The 19,138-nt window shown below is 45.5% G+C and overlaps 1 protein-coding gene across 1 annotated transcript; it reads right to left on the minus strand.

Annotated features, from left to right (window-relative positions):
* Positions 1-84: 84 nt before the first annotated feature.
* Positions 85-14,158, minus strand: KCTD13 (potassium channel tetramerization domain containing 13). Its single transcript, XM_008152848.3, has 6 exons — positions 13,766-14,158; positions 11,682-11,851; positions 3,578-3,667; positions 3,439-3,491; positions 2,600-2,795; positions 85-861 (listed from the first exon to the last, which is right to left on the minus strand). Exons 1-6 carry the CDS (start codon positions 14,010-14,012, stop codon positions 625-627), a joined length of 993 nt encoding a protein of 330 aa, XP_008151070.1. The 5' UTR covers positions 14,013-14,158; the 3' UTR covers positions 85-624.
* Positions 14,159-19,138: the final 4,980 nt, after the last annotated feature.

A 19,138-nucleotide genomic window follows, 5' to 3' on the forward strand; every position in this document is an offset into this window, starting at 1 on the left:
GCTAGCGAGGTACCCCCTTAACATAAGCCATCTCCCTGGCCATCACCCTGGGAGTTAGCACCAGATCCTCAATTCAACTTTATTTCAATAATTTAATAGAAAATTAAAATAATAAATAATATGAAACAGATTGAGAAGACAGCTGAGCTGGTGCAGGCCCAGGCCAGCCTAATACAAAGTTAAAGAGGTAGGGAGAATAGAAAGGGAAAGAGGGAGCAAACTATCCTGCACAATGGTTGGGAGGCAGCTCAGAATGTGGAGGGTGTTATTAAGGGCTGGCTTGACACTTTGGCATGTACAATGTACTAAAAAAAAAAAAAAAGAGAACTCTAAATCATTTTAAACCAGCTGGTAAGGGAAAATAGCAGGGCAAGAGTGGTGATAAGGAAATGAATGTAGGCCTTCTGAAGGGCTCTGACTGAGGGAAGGGGCTGGAATGTACCGTATTATTAGCAATGAAGTGAGAATGAATGGAAAAGGGCCAAAGTGAAAGTACCATGCAATAAAAGGACAGAAGGGAGACCCACGACTTGGCCAGCAAAGCCGGGGCAAAGGTATGGGAAGGGGAGGAAAGAAAGGGACTGGGTCCCAGTGGCAGAAGAAAAACAAGGAGAAAGGTCAAGATCAGTCCTTGAAGACAATCTGTTGGCCATGAGGACGCTCGTCATGGGTGATGTGGCGCCGGACATGGATCCTGCGGACACGATGCTCTCGGTTCTCCTCATCCTCCCCTCGGGCCACCCCACCACCTCCAGCTACACCCCCTGTGGCCTCCAGGAGGGCTGGATCTGGACCCCGGGGAGTCTCGTAGATCAGGATGTTCAGGGTCTCCTCAAAGATCCGGGCCTCTGGGAATTCCACCTGTAAAAGGCCAGCAACCCCCAGCTCCCATCCTCTGATCCAGCCACACAGCGACCCCTTTCCCCCAGCTGCTCCTGCACTGGCACACCTCCTAGTCTTTGCAATCACAGGTTCTTTGGCTGGACTGTCCTCTTTGCAACTTCTTAACTCAGCGAAGTCACACTTATACTTCAAAGTCCAGCTCTGAAGTCAGGCAGTTATTTATTTTCTCTCCTTTGCTACTAAGTCTCTTGGTATATTCTTTCATTAGACAAACCTTATTGAATAAGTGCACTGTACCAGGTGTTGTTCTAGACATTGGGAGCATAGCAACGAACAAAACAAAGCTCCTATCCACAGGAAGTTTACATTCCAGGGGGAGGACACAGACATACATTTAACAAAATACAAACTGTCAGATGATCACAAATGTTATGGGGCGGGGGTGGGGGGGCACCTATAGCAGGAAAGGGGGTGAGGATAGTCACGGCCAGGAATGTTCTCAGAGGGTATTCAGAGAAGGCCTCACTGAGAAGATGATGCTTGACCAATGGCCAAAGGAGAAGAGGGAGGGAGCCAGGTGGGTAACTAGAGGAAGAGCAGTCTGGGAAGAGGCAACAGCAAGTGTAAAAGTTCTGGCACAGGAGTGGGTTTAGTATATGATTTGATCAGCAGCAGCAAGGCCAATGCACCAGCACAGAGTGATGAAGTAGAAAGGGATGAAACAAAGAGGTGACTGGGGGTTCCCCTTGTGTGTCTTGGAGGAATATAACTAACATAACTCTTAAAGAGCTACCTTCTAATTATTGGTTTATCTTCTTGTCTTCCCAATAACAGAGGAAGCTTCTTAGAGCTGGGTCATTCACTCACGCATTCAATAAATGTTTCCTAGCTTCCACTGTGTGAGAAACTCTTCTATGAGCCTCCACTAGTGCTAGAGAAATAGGGGGAATAAAAAGATACAGCCCTACTCTCAAGGAGCTAACACCTTACTACTGAAGTAACTCCCCCTCATCACCCTCAGCATCCCAGCTTTATTTAACTAAGGGAGAAGAATGACCAACTTTGTCTGGGATTGTTAGGGTGAACGTTCATGAGTGAAGGTGTCTCAAATAAAGTGATGCTTGACTTGGGTCTTAAAGATTAAGTACAAATTCATCATGCAGACAGGGATGAGGAAAAATAATCCCAAGAAAAAGGAATAATGTAACCTTGGCTGGTGTTTCTAAGTGGTTAGAGCATCAGCTGAGCACTGAAAGGGTAATGGGTTCAATTCCTGATCAAGGGCATGTACCTGGGTTCCAGGTTTGATCCCCAGCCCCGGTTGGGGCACGTGCAGGAGGAAACCAATCAATGTCTCTCTCTCACATTGATGTTTCTCCCGCCAACCCCACCCCCCACCTTCCACTCTGTCTAAAAGTGAATGGAAAAAAATATCCTAGGGTGAGGATTAACAACAACAAAAAGGAATGTGTGCAAAGTTGGGGAGGTGTGAAATAGCATTTGGTACGTAGAGACTTTCAAGATTCTGGCGTATCTGAGGCACATCCCTCATGAAGGTCAGAAGAGACCAGGCTGATAAGACTGCCAGAGGCTAGATGGTATGACATCATGATTTACACAGTTAAGACCCTAGAACTTGGATCCTGACTCAGTGATAGATTTCCCCCTGCCTGATCTGCTCGGCTGCCTTTGTCCAGGGTCCTGGTCCTGCCAACCACCATAGCCCTCCCTGACCAGGCCCTGAACCCCTTCTGACCTTGGTCTGCTTCTTCTCCGTGGCATAGACAATGGAGGTGCAGCACACCTCGGCGATTTTGCGGCCCTGCCCGTAGAAAGACCAGCAGCAGATCTCGTCCCCCAGTACATCCTTGAGGAAGAGCAGCCGCCCATGGAAGCGCAGGGCCAGTTTGTCAAACAGCTCGATGTTCTTAAGTAGGTTGTCATCTGAAGTGCTGAAGACCAGGGGCCAGGAGGCCTCAGCACAAGTGGCTTCCCACCCTCTGTTCCCCCCAGCATAGGGTCCTGCCCAGGGGTTTGATGCCCAGCAGGGACCTTCCTCCACCCCTGGGGCCAGGCCAAGCAGGTGTCTGCAAGGAAGCAGCATTTGCTGAGCAAATCCCAGCACAGCAGAGTGGCTACCTGTGCAGTCTCTGGAGTCAGGCTGCATCACCTGGCATCCTAGCTCCACCACTTTTTAACTGGGTGAAACTAGGCAAATTACTTCACCTCTCAGTGCCTCAATTTCCTCAGCTGCAAAATGGAGATCACAATACCTCCTTCAAACAATTGTGAGGATTATGTATTAATATATGTAAAGCACTTAGAATAATGCCTGTTATAACATAAGCACTTAGTAAATGCTAGTCATTATCATCAAATCCTCACCAAAACCCGTTTACTGATAAACTAAAGCTCAGAAGTGAAAATGACCTGTCCGAGGTCCCCAGTGGGTAAGTGGCAGAGCTGGAATTCCCATTCAGGCAGGCACTCCTTTCGTCCTTCTGTGTGGCCATAGCCCTCCCCGTGGGCCAGGAGCAGAGCTGTCTTGAGCCCAGGGTTCCACCCAGTGCACCTCCCTAGCCCCATGGCAGTCACCTGGTGTAGGAGTACTTGTTGTTACTGCGGTTGTGCAGGAGCTTCACCACGGGCTGTTGGGGGAGAGAGGACGGAGAAGGGTGGGGCTCAGGCTGCAGGGAGAGGCCCCAACCTCCACCCTAAGGACTCAGGGCCTCACCTTGGAGGTGCTGGCCAGGAGCTGCTGCTCCTCCTGGGGAGATGTCACCATGGGGACGAGGCACAGCTGGGACAGGGTCTCCCTTTTTTGCTGGAGAAGAAGCGGAAGGTGGTTATCAGCACAACCAAAGGTCACTCACTTACCCACTTAAAAGTCATCAAAAGCTACTTGCCACCTTTTGGGGGAAAATCCAGACTCCTTAGTTGTCCACAAGACTCTGCAGCATCTGGCATCTCTGATCTTGTCCCTACCTCTCTCCCCTGCTTGCTGTGTGGCACATCCGGTTTGTGCCCACCTAACCCTTTGCTGTTCCCACTACCAGAGACACTTTGCACTAAGTTTCTGTGGCTGGCTCCTCCACATCATTCAGATCTCAACTCAAACAGTGCCCCTCAGGGTGCTGGTCCTCCTCCCTAAGCTCCCTGGCTACAGCAGCCTCCTCTACTTCCTCTTCACAGTATCAGTTCACTTTCTTCACAGCACTCAGTTCCTCACATTTTCTTAGTTTTTAGTCTATTTGCTAATGGTCTCTTCCCATGTAGGTGGTAAGCGCAGGGTACAATAGACGCTCAGTAAGTATCTGTTAAATTAATGAATCTGGCTGGGTGAGAGGCTGGAGGCAGAATCAGAACCAGACACACAGGCTTCTTTCCTTTTTTCTGTCTTCTAGAATCGTCATGCCAAAGCTCCTCTCACCTCTCCCGACATAAAAACTAGATGTGCAATTCTAACACAAATTAAAAAATTTTTGAGACACTCATAAAACTTCTTCTAAAATTAATATGGAATAAAAGTCTACTATTTAAGTCAATTTAAAAAAGAGCCAGATATTAAAATATCCTACAAAGCCATAATAATGAAAACAGTGTTGTTTTGGTGCAGAAACAAACAAAAACAATGGAACACAATAGAGAGATTGGAAACAGACTAATGTATATATGAGAACTGATATTTACAAAGACGACACCACAAGTGTATTGATTATTGCTGTGTAGCAAACTGCTCCAAAATTTAACAGTTTAAATCAACATTTCTCAGTCTCTGTGGTTCAGGAGTTTAGCTGGGTGGTCCTGGCATGGGGTCTCTCATGAGGTTGTAGTCAAGTCAGCTGGGGCTGCAGTAATCTGAAGGCATGACTGAGTCTGGAGGATTTGTTTCTGAGAAAGCTTGTTCATATGGCTGTCAAGTTCATGCTGGTTATTGGCGGGAAATATCTGATCCCTGTCCCTTGGACTTCTCCATAGAGTTGCTTGAGTGCCCTTATAACATGGCAGCTGGCTTCTCCAAAGCAAGTAATTCCAGGGGGAGCAAGGTGGAGACCTGAATGTCTTTTATGACCTAGTTTTGTCAGACCTATTCAGTGTGGGAGGAAACTACACAAGAGAATGAATTCTGAAAATAAGATCATTGGGGACTGCCTTAGAGGCTGGCTCCATTGATTCAAATCCCTCCCATATGCAAAACACATTTATGGCTTCCAATAATCCCCCAAAGTCTCATCTCATTACAGCATCAGCTTGAAATACAGAATCTTGTCATCTAAATCAGGTCCAGGTGGAGATGAGGCACCTTGGATGTAGTTCCTTAACTATAACTCCTTAAGTACATTTGCTCTTGATCTGAAGACCTGTGAACTCAAGACAAGTCGTCTTTTTTCCAAATACCCAATACACAATGGTGGGGCAGATATAAGGATACAAACTAGGGCACTCTTGTTCAAAAGGGCGGGGCAGGGGACAGGAGGCACCTAGAAGTCACTGCTTCACGAAAATTCTTAATCCAGCTGGACAAATGTTGGGAGTTCTCTGATGCCTACTCTTACCCCAAAATGATTCTCTATGGGTTTGGTTCTGCCCTGAGTTATCCTTCCTTTTCCATGAAAGACAGTCCATGCTTGCAGCTCCACAGTTTTCTTAGTCGCTTCCTGCCTGCAGAATTTGGGGTTCTAAAGGCCTCTTCTCCTCTTGCACTATCTCTGTGCCTTTCAGTGCTTTTGCCAAGAGAATTCTCTTAAAATTTATTGGGCATCTTGTGTCTTGGGGTTCACTTCACTAAGCAAAAGCCACGTATACAAATCTCTGTGAAATAAGCTCTTCTCTACTTTGGGCTTGTGTGAGACTGCCGAGGGGCATCTTTAAGCTTCTTAGATGCACTATTATTTGATTGAATGATTCTCTGAGATATCTTCTTGGATATTTTTGAGATTTTAAAAGATTTTACAATTGCATCCATAGCTTCTTTAGACCAAGTTTTACTGAAAATACCCTGTATTTGCTCTTGGCCTACAAGCTATTTGTTTTTTATAAAAAATATAATATATATATATATATATATATATCTTGATTTCAGAGGGGAAGGGAAAGGGAGAGATAGAAACATCAATGATGAGAATTATTGATCAGCTTTCTTCTGCACGGCCCCTCCCGGGGATTAAGCCCGAAACCCAGGCATGTGCCCTTGACTGGAATTGAACCTGGGACCCTTCAGTCCACAGGCCGACACTCTATCCACTGCGCCAAACTCAGTAATTCCTGGCTCCTTTTTGTTCAACTGTTTTACTTTTAGCTTACCCTCTCCTCTTTTATTTTACTGTAAGCAACCAGAAACATTGTGGCAACTTCAACAGTCTGGAAATCTCTTTAGCTAGGTCACCCAGTTCATCAGGTATGTTTCCACCTCCCCATTACTGTGGGAGACAGTGTTGCTAACCTTCTGCCACTACAGAACAAGGGGTCGCCTTTGCACCAGTTTCCAATAACATTTTCCTCACTGCAGCCTCCTTAAAGGTCATCAGACTCCTATAGATGAACTCTTTAAAACTATTTAGGCTTTTATTAACACACTCCAAAGTCCTTCCAGCTTCTGCCCACTTCCCAGGTCTAAAACCATGCCCACATTTAGTTTCTGTTAAGGCAGAATCCCACTCCAGATATCAAAATCTGTTATCTATTGCTGGGCAACAAATTACTACAAACTTATTGGCTTAAAACAAACATTTATTATCTCACAGTTTCTGGAGGTTGGGAACTGAGATTGGTTTAGCTAGGTGGTCCTGGACCACGGTCTTTTATGAATTGGAGTCCAGATGTTGGCCAGGGCTGTAGTTATCTGAAGACCTGAATAGGCCTCAAGGATCCGCTTCTGAGATAGTTCACCCATATGAGTGGGAGTTTGTGCTGGCTGTGGGCGGAGGCTTCAGCTCCTCACCAAGCTAGGGCTGCGTGAGTATCCCCACACGGCAGCTAGCTTCCCTCAGAATGAGTGATCCCAGAGAAGGGCAGAAACAGCAATATCTTTTATGACCTAGCTTTAAAAGTCACACGCTATCATTTCTGCAATATCCTACTGGTTACATAGGTTAGCCCTATTCAGTGTGGGAGGGGATTAAACATGAGCCAGAATAAGCAGGAGGCAAGAATTTTGGACAATTTTGGTGGCCATTTTTTGTTTTAATTTTTTTTATTGATTTCAGAAAGGAAGGGAGAGGGAGAAAGAGATAGAAACATCAATGATTAGAGAGAATCATTGATCGGCTGCCTCCTGCATGCCCCTTACTGGGGATCGAGCCCACAATCCAGTCATGTGCCCTGACAGGGAACTGAACTGTGACCTCCTGGTTCTTAAGTCCACGCTTAACCACTGAGCCATGCCAGCTGAGCTTGGTGGCTATTTTGGACACTGGCTAGCACAGACTGTTTAATAAATGGCATTGGGAAAACTAGTTCACTATAAGGAGGACAAAAAAGAGTTAAATCCCTTCATAATTCATATTTACAACAGTGAATTCCCTTTAGATTAAAAGATCCACATATAAAAGATAAAAATATAAAGCTGTTTCAAAAATACAGAATGGAAAAAAACTTCTTAAACAAGATCCTAAAGGATACACCTTTAGGCAAAAAAGAAAAAAAAAAAAAGGAATTTGACTACATTAAATTCAGAATTTCTCTGGTTGACAATGGAAACCTTATAAATAACCACACTTAATAATGTTGATGGTATGATACAATTATAATTATTCTACAACCCCAATGAAATTACTGACTCAGGTAAGGGTTACCAATTGGTGTGTAGTTGATAGGTAATTGCCATTCATATACTGCCAAATTAACATCAAACAGATTACTTTATAGTTGGCAACAAGGGAATGTAACTACAATGGAAGGATCACACCAACATCATCTGAATCAAGGGGCTAATTCTGAGCATCACTAATGATGAGCCACATTAGCAATATTATGGATCTCTCAGTACAAACAATATGAAAAATATAAAATTACCTAAAATGTATTCTAACCAAAATGTTTAATATCAAGCCTTTATATCCATCATGTAGTTTATAGAAAACTCATAATGGGGTGGGTTACAAACCAAATGATACCACAAGTAAACAACCAGGCAAATTCGGAAATTGCGCCATTGTGCAGGACAACTGGTCTCTTTAACAAGTCAGCATCGTGAGAAGAAAGGGACTGGGTTGGAAGAACCTTGAAGAACATAATAACCAGAGATGGTGCAAGGATCTAGACTGGGTCCTTCTTTAGATGAACCAGCTATAAAAGACATTTCTAGAATGTGTGTATGCCCTGGATATTAGATAAAATTTTATTGACATGGAAAGATGGCAATTATTAACAAAGCAGATTACAAACAGCACATACAGTGTGATTGTATTTTGGCAAACACACACACACACACATCTGGAAGGACATTTGATACTTTGTATTTTTAATTATCTGTGTTTTCTAAATTTCTATAACATATACATACTGCTTTAAAAATAATAAATGGTTATTTACAATTAAAAAAAAAAGTCCAAGTATTTCCATTCAACAATAGCTGCTATAGGCAAGTGACATTCTAGGAGAAAATGCTGGCAACATCTGAAACTGACTAGAAATTATTATCAGAACCAAACTTCTTCAGCTGGGGTTCCTCTCCTGAATCTGAAAACCTAGCAAATAATCTGAGTAACTATTTTCTGAACTTTCCCAAGGAGGGTAGGTAAGTACTACCATTCTAGATACATAGGAGAACAGTAAATTTATTATGCATAATACATGCCTTAGGGAAATAGGCCTTAATTCTCCATAGGAACTAAGCTAAATTATGCAAGGATTCCTGTAAAGCAACAAGAAAAATATAATTTTTAAATGTTTTAAAATATTTTTATTGATTTTGAGAGAGAGAGAGAGAGTGGGGTAGAGAGAAACATCCTCAATCAGCTGCCTCCTGCATGCCCCCTACTGGGGATTGAACCACAATGGGGGCATGTGCCCTGACAAGGAATCAAACTGACCTCTTGGTTCATGTGTCGATGCTCAACCACTAAGCCACATGGCCGGCCAAGAAAGAATATGAATAGGCAGCTCAGTTGGTTGAGCACCGTCCCATACACCAAAAGGTTGAGGGTTTGATTCCCAGTCAGGCACATACTTAGGTGGCAGGTTCCATCCCACTTGGGGCAGGCTGGGGCTCATATGGGAGGCAACTGATTGATGTTTCTTTCTCTCTCCCTTCTTCTCTCTAAAAATCAATAAACACATGGAAAAATAACAAGAGTATGAACATAAGGGGAAACTAAAAAAGCTAGTATATAAAAAGATCTCATTAGTAATGAAAGGAATGCAAATTAAAATGAGATCACTCTATACAAATCAGATTGGCAAAATTAGAACACTGGATCATGCTATGTGCTGTCAAAGATATGCAGAAACTAGATCCCTTATGCACTGCTGAACAAGAGTGTAAAGTGCTACAGCCATTCGGGAGAGTAATCTGATGATAATGATGAAATTTTTTGGTATGTGTCCTGTGACCCAGCAATTCCACTCCCAGCTACAATCATGAGAAACCCTGGCCCAGGACCCACAGGGCACATGTATGAAGATGTTCACGGTGGCACCATTTGTGGGGGCAGAAAGTGGAGAGTCCCTCTAGGTCTCTAACCTCAGGGGAATGCATACATAAAATATGGTGAATGCATACCACAGATTCCTGTGCAATAGTTAGAAGCAAAGAACTAAATGTACATGGAGCAGCATGAATAAATCTTGAAAAAAGTACTGAATTAAGAAACAAAACACATGATCCATAACTCAAATGCCATTTATAGAAACTTAAATGCATACAAAATAATGCTTTAGCTTTTCAAGGGAACAAACATAATCCAAGCATATGGAGGAGTAACTATGGGGGAAAGGGAAGTGGACAGGGGTTTGGAAATAAAGGGGGGAAAAAATAAAAAGAGAAAAGATTTGCATAGACCAATGATGATTAAGTGCCACACACTGAGGAGTATATGATGGACTCAACATTCTGTCCCCAAGTCTTCAAAACAAAAACAAAAAATCTCCTAACAAGCAAACACTAGCCAAGTGGGGTGGGATGGGAATGGTCTCAGGGAAACCTGGAAGGAAGGTAGTTGGAGCATAGAAGTAAAAACACTGTACTTGGAAGTCAGATAACCTGGGGTTGAATGTGAGCTTAGCTGCTTAGTGGCTCTTTGACCTTGGATGCATCCCTAACTTCCTCTTAAAAAAAAAAAAAAAAGTCAAACAGGGGTACAAGATGAACATACAAGCAGATAGCAGAATCACTCCTGACACACAGGAGTGATTATGTGGGTGTGGATAACATTAGATAAACATTAGCTTCAGGAGTGGGTGTGAGATAACATTAGACAAATGTAAAACTATAGCTCAGGAATGCACTTCCAAGATCATCCCATTCAAACTGCAAGTGGTTACCCATTAATGGGTCATGAAATAAGCTTAATGGGTCTCAAAGAGCATTAAAGGAAAGGAAGAAAATAATATTTCAGAGTGTATATCACTGAAAGTATCATTTTATAAAACTCTTATTTCAGTTATGAATATGAAATGCATTTTTTCTATGGGATGCAGTCACAAAGTTTGAAAAATATGGATACAGCCCAAAGAAATTCTATACTGCCGAAACCGGTTTGGCTCAGTGGATAGAGCATCGGCCTGCGGACTGAAAGGTCCCGGGTTCGATTCCGGTCAAGGGCATGTACCTTGGTTGCGGGCACATCCCCGGTAGGGGTTGTGCAAGAGGCAGCTGATCGATGTTACTCTATCATCGATGTTTCTAACTTTCTATCCCTCTCTCTTCCTCTCTGTAAAAAATCAATAAAATATATTTAAAAAAAAAAAAAAAAGAAATTCTATACTTTTGGATTCCAAGAATAAGTATTCCCCAAGGTAACAGACACTTGTTCATAGCTGCCACTTTTTAATATACAAAGAACATCAAAAAAGAAACCCTCATAGTCTCCATTAATATTGTATCATAAAAGAAAGGATGTTTTAACATTGTAAAAGCAGGACAGAATAAAGGGCTTTATGTAAAACTCACTACATTGTACATATTTTTCTCACTTCCCTATCTTTTGGAACATGAGGACAGAATGCCAAGGTAGAAATTGACTCACTCAAGGCCAGCCAGTCAGCTATAGTAGAGGTGACACTTAACCCATATGTCCTGGCTGTGCTTCCCAATATCTTCTCCTCAGAACCCTGAGATCCACAGAAATGAAGCACAGCAGGTAGGGCTCTGGAACCCCCAAACCTTCTATCAAAAAAAATTTTTTTAAAGCCCCTGGGGGTGGTGAGGTGTTGCCTGCCAGGATAGAATCAGATTATGGAAGTCACTACATTCCAGTTTAAGTTTAGATTTTTTCCCTAGTGGCACAAGAGAGTTATTTATGACTTGATTTCTGGGCAAAGGGGAGACTAGATTGTGATTATTTTTGAGGATAATTAATCAGGGGGTAGCGTAACAGCTGGTTTGGCTGGGTAGAAACAGCAAGAAGCAGAGAGAGCAATCATTTAACCAATGCAATAGTCCTGGCATGAAATGTTGAGAGGGGCCCTGCCTAAAACAGCAGGGATGCAGAAGACAGCACCCCCAAATTTTCTGGGGTCATGGCTACTCAAAGCCAGGCCAGAGGCAGCCTCTCATAGTAGTAGCCCACATTTCCTTTCATTGTTTCTAATGCCTTTCTATCTAACTACTTGAGCAGCTCTCCCAGGGTCATGGGCATAGGCGTGGAACTCAGGAGGTGGGGGGGAAGGACCCTCACCTGTAGTGCCAGCTGGCAGTCCTCAATCAGGCCCTGTACCAGGTAGTAGCGTGCTTCACCTAGCAGCTCCCCCAGTTCTCTGGTACTTTCAGGCAGTGGCACAGACCCATCCCGAAGGTAGTTGAGGATTGTACCAAAGTGGCGGCCGCTCCGGTCAATCAGCACCCAGCCTGGTGGGAGAGGGAGAAGAAAGAGAAGGGATGGCTTTTCTGGGGGCCCTGGAGCTACTAAAATTTTATGAAAAAAGGATTCCAAAGCTACAAGTCTGAATTTTTCTCAAACCTCTGTGTTATCCAAGGAAATACCATTAAAACATGTCCAGTGAGTGTTTCCATGGCGCCCCCATTTATATATATACTAGAGGCCCAGTGCACAAATTCGTGCACCAGTGGGGGTCCCTCGGCCTGGCCTGCGGGACCGGGCTGAAACCAGCTCTCCAACATCCCCTGAGGGGTCCCGGATTGCGAGAGGGCGCAGGCCAGGCTGAGGGACTCCACCGGTGCACGATTGGGGCTGGGGAGAGATGCAGGAGGTTGGCCAGCCAGGGAGGGACTGCAGCAGGGCTCCAGGGCGTGTCTGGCCCATCTCGCTCAGTCCTGATCTACCAGACCCCAGCAGCAAGCTAACCTGCTGGTCGGAGCGTCTGCCCCCTGGTGGTCAGTGTATGTCATAGAGAGCGGTTGAGCGACCTTAGAATATCATTAGCATATTATGCTTTGATTGGTTGAACAGCTGACTGGTCGACTGGACACTTAGCATATTAGGCTTTTATTATATAGGATTATATAGGATATATACACACACACATATACACTGAGTGGTCAGATTATTATGATCTCTGAACGCATAATAATCTGGCCACTCAGTGTATATCCTATATAATAAAAGGCTAATATGCAAATTGTCCCCTCGACCAGGAGTTCGACCAGCAGGCAGGCTGGCCACCAGCCCATGTCCCCTTCCCCTGGCCAGGCTGGCCGGACCTCACCCATGCACGAACATCAATGATGAGAATCATCGATCAGCTGCCTCCTGCACGCCGAGGACTGGGGATCAAACCCGCAATCCAGGTATGGGCCCTGACCAGGAATGGAACCCACAATCTTTTGTGGCACCGGACGACACTCCAACCAACGGAGCCACCCGGCCAGGGCACATGCCTCTTTTTATTGGCAAGTTTTGTTTATTGTTCTCCCCTGTCCCCATAAAAACGGTAAACTCAATAAGGCTAATCTCCCCAGGTCCATTTACCCAAAGTATCCCCAGTATGAACTGGCACTTTACAAATACTTACTGAATAAGCACCTTCTTCACCTTTAGACAGTTGAAGACTGAGCTCCACCTCCCAAATGTTCATTTTCCTGCTCTCACAATCTTTGTGAACACCCTTTGGGTCCCCCCTCCAACACTGTAAGATTCCATTGGGCCTGTGAGGCCCAGACCTGAATGCAACACTCCAAGAAGGTAAGGTTCACCTGCCAGAGAGAACCCTCCACCCTCCACTCTGGTGTCCCTGGCAAACCAAACGCAGCCTCTCCTTCTACCACCTGCACTTGCAGATGGTGTCTTAGAGTGCATTAGGGGAAACAGACACAGACAAGATCTTCCAACTCTGCAGGCTGGTTGCTGGCAGCGCTAAAATAGAGGGGAACAAAAGGCTGGGCAGCTGGGGAAAAATGAGCGAAGGTTGCCTGGACGGATGCTGCTGGTTCCCAAGGTTTCTGAGCTGGGGAGTTAAGGGTGGGAGAATTGGGAGACTTGGGAGGGAGTGGGAATGAAAATTCTGAAGTGACATGTTAAATCACTTACCACAGGGCCTGGCAGCGGTGCAGAGGGGGCTGTTTCTAAGTGTAGGTTGTTGCTGGGGGTCACGACTGGGGGAGGAGGAAGATTATGAACGAAAAAGGGAAGACGAGATGGGATGTGGGGATGGAAGCATGTGAGAGGGAGTTGACTGGAGGGCAGTGAGATGAGGGAAGGGACATGAAGACCCTGGGCGATGAAAGACTAGGAGTGGAAGACTAGGAGTGCGGGAGGCGGCGACCCGGAGGGTGGAGGGCAGCACAGGTAAGGGCGTGCGGTACCTCCGGCGTCGGTGAGTACCTCGGCGCGGCCGCTGAACATGGCCTTGAGCAGGGTGTCCTGTCCCGTGAGGGTGCGCAGCGTAGTGTAGTGCAGCGAGCCCCCCACGTTTAGCTTCACGTACTTGCTGTTCGGGGTCTGCGGCTGGAGCCCGGCGGCGGCGGCGGAGCCAGGTTCGAGACCCCAGGGCTTAGGGGCTTCCAGGGACAGGGCCCCGGCCGCCGCCGGGCCCGAAGCCTCGGCCGACATGCCAGGTGGTGGCGGCGGCGGCCTCGGGCTCTCTCCGCGCCCTCCGGCCGCTCCCCAGGAGCCCGGGTCCGACCCCTCCTGCCGGACAGCCCGGCCAACACGCCCACACGTCGCCGCCACTCAGAGACACTGGCCAACAGCCCCGGCGCGCCAGCACCTCCCAGCAGCGCAGCCCAGCAGCTGCGCAGGCGCGTCAACGTCCGGTCCCGACCTCGCGCGGCGGGGAGTGCGGAGCATGCGCAGTGGCCTTTGGCAGGTACAGGGCCTGGTGCGGGCGGAGGCGGGCGGCTGCGTGCGGTGCGCGCCCCTCGTTAATACCGGAGACCAGATCCCGGCGGCGCCTGGCCTCCTGCCTGATGTGGAAAGCGACGTCCCGGTGCCTTGGTTGGGCTTGCGCTCTCAGGGAGATTCCCAAGCATGAGGGGAAACTGAGGCCCCGAGGAGCAGGGTATTGGGCAAGGTATCCCGCCTGCCAGCCCCTCGCACTGGACAGAGGAGAGCTGCAAACAGACACCAGGGGAAGCTCTTAAAGAATGCTGTTAAAAGACGAAAATCCAGCTGAGTAAATGTAAAGATCAAATTGGCTTTATTCAACCATTCACGAATCAGGTGGCATCCCATCTAGCAAACAGAAACGAGCTCCCTAAGCTACAGGAAGAAAAGGTTTTTAAAGGCAGAAAGGGGGCAAAAAAAGGACATTATTAGCAAAGAATATATTGTTTCAGGAAAGATGGGCCTCCTAAGGTCTGGAAGGGGCTGTGTGTGTGTCCTGGTTAAAGGTTACATTCCCGGGAGATCTTGAGGTTAGATGTTAAAAGTCTTGGTTTGCTGATGTGGGGCTCAACACAAGTGACTCCCATTTTAGGCCTGTTAATTGTTTTAAACAAGACTAAGGGGGTGGCCTCCCAGGGGAGGTGGCAGTAGCTAGGACATGCAGGGTGTGAGGAGGTAAGGTCATCATGGAGGGCCTCTCTGAGAAGGTGATACTGCACTAACGCTGACAATGGCCAGGGAGAGGTGTGAGGGCAGGGAGTTCCAGGCAGAGGAAAGGGCAGTAGGAAGACCCTAAGGCGGGAACAGGCTTGGTGTATTTAAGGGGCTGAAAGGATGTCAGGGGTGCCTGGTGCAGCTGAGCAAAGGTCTGAGAATCCCAGCTAATGCTGTGAGATACCCGACCCTGAAAAAAGAAATAAGAAACACATGGTTGACAAGAAAGTGTAGTGAGAAGTGTGAGGTAACCGTCCAGCATAATGTCTGGCAGGGGGTTTGCTGGAGGGAAAAGAAACAGAATTGTAGAACTGGAGGGGCAGGGGGCGGGAGTGGGGGAGGGGGAGAGGTTGTGTCCCTGAGAACTGCTTTGTTTCATTCCTTCTGCCCAGAATTAGGACATTTTCTCTGGTTCCTGATCAAGGACAATTGGTCTTTGGCCAAGTTCTGCAGGTACAAGGTTGCACAGCACCATCTTTATGGATCCTTGTTCCAACTAAAACTGGGCCAAATACCTGCCTCCTTCATGTTTTCTCACGATTCCTCTAATTTATACCCATATCTTCCTCACTGACACAATTTCACTTGAGACAATTTAGAATTGCAGTGACCATTTTGGGGAACTTTTGACAAGAATAAGATTGTTTATTCGAAAGGTACCTCAGAACAAAAGAGAAAGAAACCCTCATGAGGAAACTGTCTTGTTTGTCAAAAAGAGAGGTTACTTTGTTTAGAGTAGGCAATGTTTCACTTCAGTACTTTGTATATTAATAAATGCTAACTTTTTAATTGTATGACTTTATTAAATTGTCAAATGCCTGAGTTGTTTTTAAAAGGAATGTCACTCTTTGGGTGTGCATGTATGTGTCAAAATCTGTTTTTCTACATTCAAACTTTCTTGCAGAGGGATCATTGATTAGATTTTTAGAGTTGTAATTTCATATTTCTCTGAAGTAGCTCCCTCTCAACTTTTTTTGCTGTCTATTTCTCTCTTTTGGAAAACTTTAAAGATTAACTATTAAAAATTATTCCATTGTATGTGTGTGCTCTAGGAATAACCAGTCCACTTAAACAGTTTAAAATATCTTAAAGAGCCCTAGCTGATTTGGCTCAGTGGATAGAGTGTTAGCCTGCGGACTGAAGGGTCCCAGGTTCAGTTCTAGTCAAGGGCACATGCTGGGTTGCGGGCTTGATCCCCAGTGGGGGATGTGCAGGAAGCAGCTGATCAATGATCCTCATCATTGATGTTTCTATCTCTCTCTCCCTCTCCATTCCTCCCTGAAATCAATAAAAATATATATTTTTAAAAAGTTTATTTTAAAAATACTGTCTTAAAGAATTGTTAAACTATACACTGAGTGGCCAGATTATTATGATCTCTGAACACATAATAATCTGTCCACTCAGTATATATATATACTGAGGCCCAGTGCATGAATTCGTGCATGGGTGGGGTCCAGCCAGCCTGGCCAGGGGGAGGGGACATGGGCGGTTGGCCGGCCTGCCTGCTGGTCAAACACCTGGTTGAGGGGACAATTTGCATATTAGCCTTTTATTATGTAGGATATACACTGAGTGGCCAGATTGTTATGCATTCAGAGATCATAATAATCTGGCCACTCAGTGTATATGTTTTCTTTGTGGGCACTGAAAAGTGTGTTTATGTAATGGGCTTCATTACTATAGTTACAAGATAACAAAAAGGTTTTAGTTCTAAGACAAAAGAAGTGTTTAGCATGATCCATGTCTTTAAATTTGCCATGGAAAATAATGACAGCACGATATTTTGGTTTATACAAGACCAGGGTTAGTTTTCAAATGATTTACGTCTTTTTAATTTTTATATTGATTTTATAAATCAAGTTATCATAGATTTCATTTTTTAAATAAATTTTCTTTTCTTTTTTTCTGCAGTACATTACACCCCCAGGGTGGGCCAACATTCCCAGAACTTATTTACAATTGGAAGTTTACATATAACTGGAAGTTTGTACCTTTTGACCACCTTGACCCATTTCCCCCCACAATCCATCCCTGCCTCTGGCAGTCCCCAATCTATTCTCTGTTTCTGAGTTCACTTTTTTTTTTTAATATATTTTATTTTTCACAGAGAGAAAGGGAGAGGGAGAGCCAGAAACATCGATGAGAGAGAAACATCAATCAGCTGCCTCCCGCACACCCCCCTACTGGGGATGTGCCCGCAACCAAGGTACATGCCCTCAACCGGAATCAAACCTGGGACCCTTGAGTCTGCAGGCTGACGCTCTATCCACTGAGCCAAACCAGCCAGGGCCTGAGTTCACTTTTTTTAGATTCTCTATATAAGTGATATCATAGAGTATTTTTCTTTATTTGACTTATTTCACTTAGCATAATGCCCTCAAGGTCCATCCATGTTATCTCAAATGGCTGGATTTCATATATGTATATATCACATTTTCTTTATTCATCTGTTGATAGACATTTAGTTTATTTTCATTTCTTGGCTATTGTAAGTAATTCCACAGTGAACATGGGGGTGTGGATATCTCTTTGAGATAGTGATTCTGTTTCCCTCAAATATGGAATTTTGAAGAAGTGGAATTGCTAGATTATATGGTAACTAGAGGCCCAGTGCATGATTGAATCATGCACGTGTAGGGTCTCCTACACGCTTTCGTTTTTCGCGGTGGAGCTGGGTGCCTGTCCGCTGGTGCACCAGGCCTTTCAGAAGCCTCCGGCTCGGCAGAGGCTTCTGAAATGCCTGTTGCCGGAGCAGACAGGCACCCAGCTCCCCCACTTTTGATGGTCTGCGGCCGCTGAGGGGGGCTACCCTGCTGTTGAGAGGCGCAGGGGGCGGGACTCCCACCCCCTGCGCCTCTCAACGGCCGCTGAGGGGGGCTGCCATGGACACCTGGCTACCCTGCCGTTGAGAGGCGCAGCTGGGTGTCCGCGGCAGGCCCCCTCAGCGGCCGCGGATCTGGCCGTTGAGAGGGACAGGGGGCGGGAGTCCTGCCCCCTGTGCCTCTCAACAGCAGGGTAGCCCCCCTCAGTGGCAGCGGATCCGTGCCTCTCAAAGGCCGGATAGGCCACCCCGAGTCCCGCCCCCCAGCCTCCCGCTGCCCAATCGTGGGCGTAGCGGAGTGATGGTAATTTACATGTTACTTTATTATTAGATAGGATTCTATTTTTACTTTTTAAAGGAACCTCCATACTGTTTTGTAAGGTAGCTTCACCAATTTACATTCCCACTCAGTGCACAAAGTTCCCTTTCTCTCCATCCTTGCCAACACTTTTCTCTTGTCTTCTTGATAACAGCCATTCTAATAGGTGTGAGGTGATATCTCATTGTGGAATGGTTTGTTTTCCTGCTGATTAGTTATGTTGAGCATCTTTTAATGTACCAGTTGGCCATTTATATCTCTTTGGAAAAATGTCTAGTCAATTACTCTGCCCACTTTTTATTTTTATTTTTTTTTTTAAATATTTTATTGATTTTTTACACAGAGGAAGGGAGAGGGATAGAGAGCTAGAAACATCGATGAGAGAGAAACATCGATCAGCTGCCTCCAGCTGCCTCCTGCACACCCCCTACCAGGGATGTGCCCGCAACCAAGGTACATGCCCTTGACCGGAATTGAACCTGGGACCTTCCAGTCCGCAAGCCGACACTCTATCCACTGAGCCAAACCGGTTTTGGCCTCTGCCCACTTTTTAATTGGATTTTTTTTTTCTGCTCTTGAGTTGTATGAGCTCTTTATATATTTTGGATATTAACCCCTTATCAGATACATGATTTGCAAATATTTTCTCCTATTCCACAAGTTGCCTTTTCATTTTGTTGATGGTTTCCTTTGTTGTACAGAAACTATTTAGTTTGATGTATTCCTGTTTGTTTATTTTTGCGTTTGTTGCTTTTGATATCAAATCCAAAAATCATTGCCAAGAATGATGTCAAGGAGCTTACCCCCTATGTTTTCTTCTAAGAATTTTATGGTTTGAGGAGAGGAACCAAGATGGCGGCATAAGTAAACACCTGAACTTGCTGTCTCGCGCAACCACATCAAAACTACAACTAAAAGAAAAAAACGGATATCATCCAGAACCACGGGAAAGCTGGCGGAGTGGAAGTTCTACAACTAGAAGGAAAGAGAAAAGCG

The sequence above is a fragment of the Eptesicus fuscus genome, chromosome 4 (assembly GCF_027574615.1).
Source record: "Eptesicus fuscus isolate TK198812 chromosome 4, DD_ASM_mEF_20220401, whole genome shotgun sequence".
NCBI classification, from domain to species: domain Eukaryota; kingdom Metazoa; phylum Chordata; class Mammalia; order Chiroptera; family Vespertilionidae; genus Eptesicus; species Eptesicus fuscus.

Coding starts and splice junctions, on each gene's coding strand:
- KCTD13 (XM_008152848.3), bottom strand. CDS start 14,012: ATGTCGGCCGAGGCTTCGGGCCCGGCGGCGGCCGGGGCCCTGTCCCTG. Junction 3,668..11,681: donor ACTGCCAGCTGGCACTACAG/GTGAGGGTCCTT, acceptor CTTCTTCTCCAG/CAAAAAAGGGAGACCCTGTC. Junction 3,492..3,577: donor TCCTGGCCAGCACCTCCAAG/GTGAGGCCCTGA, acceptor CTCCCCCAACAG/CCCGTGGTGAAGCTCCTGCA.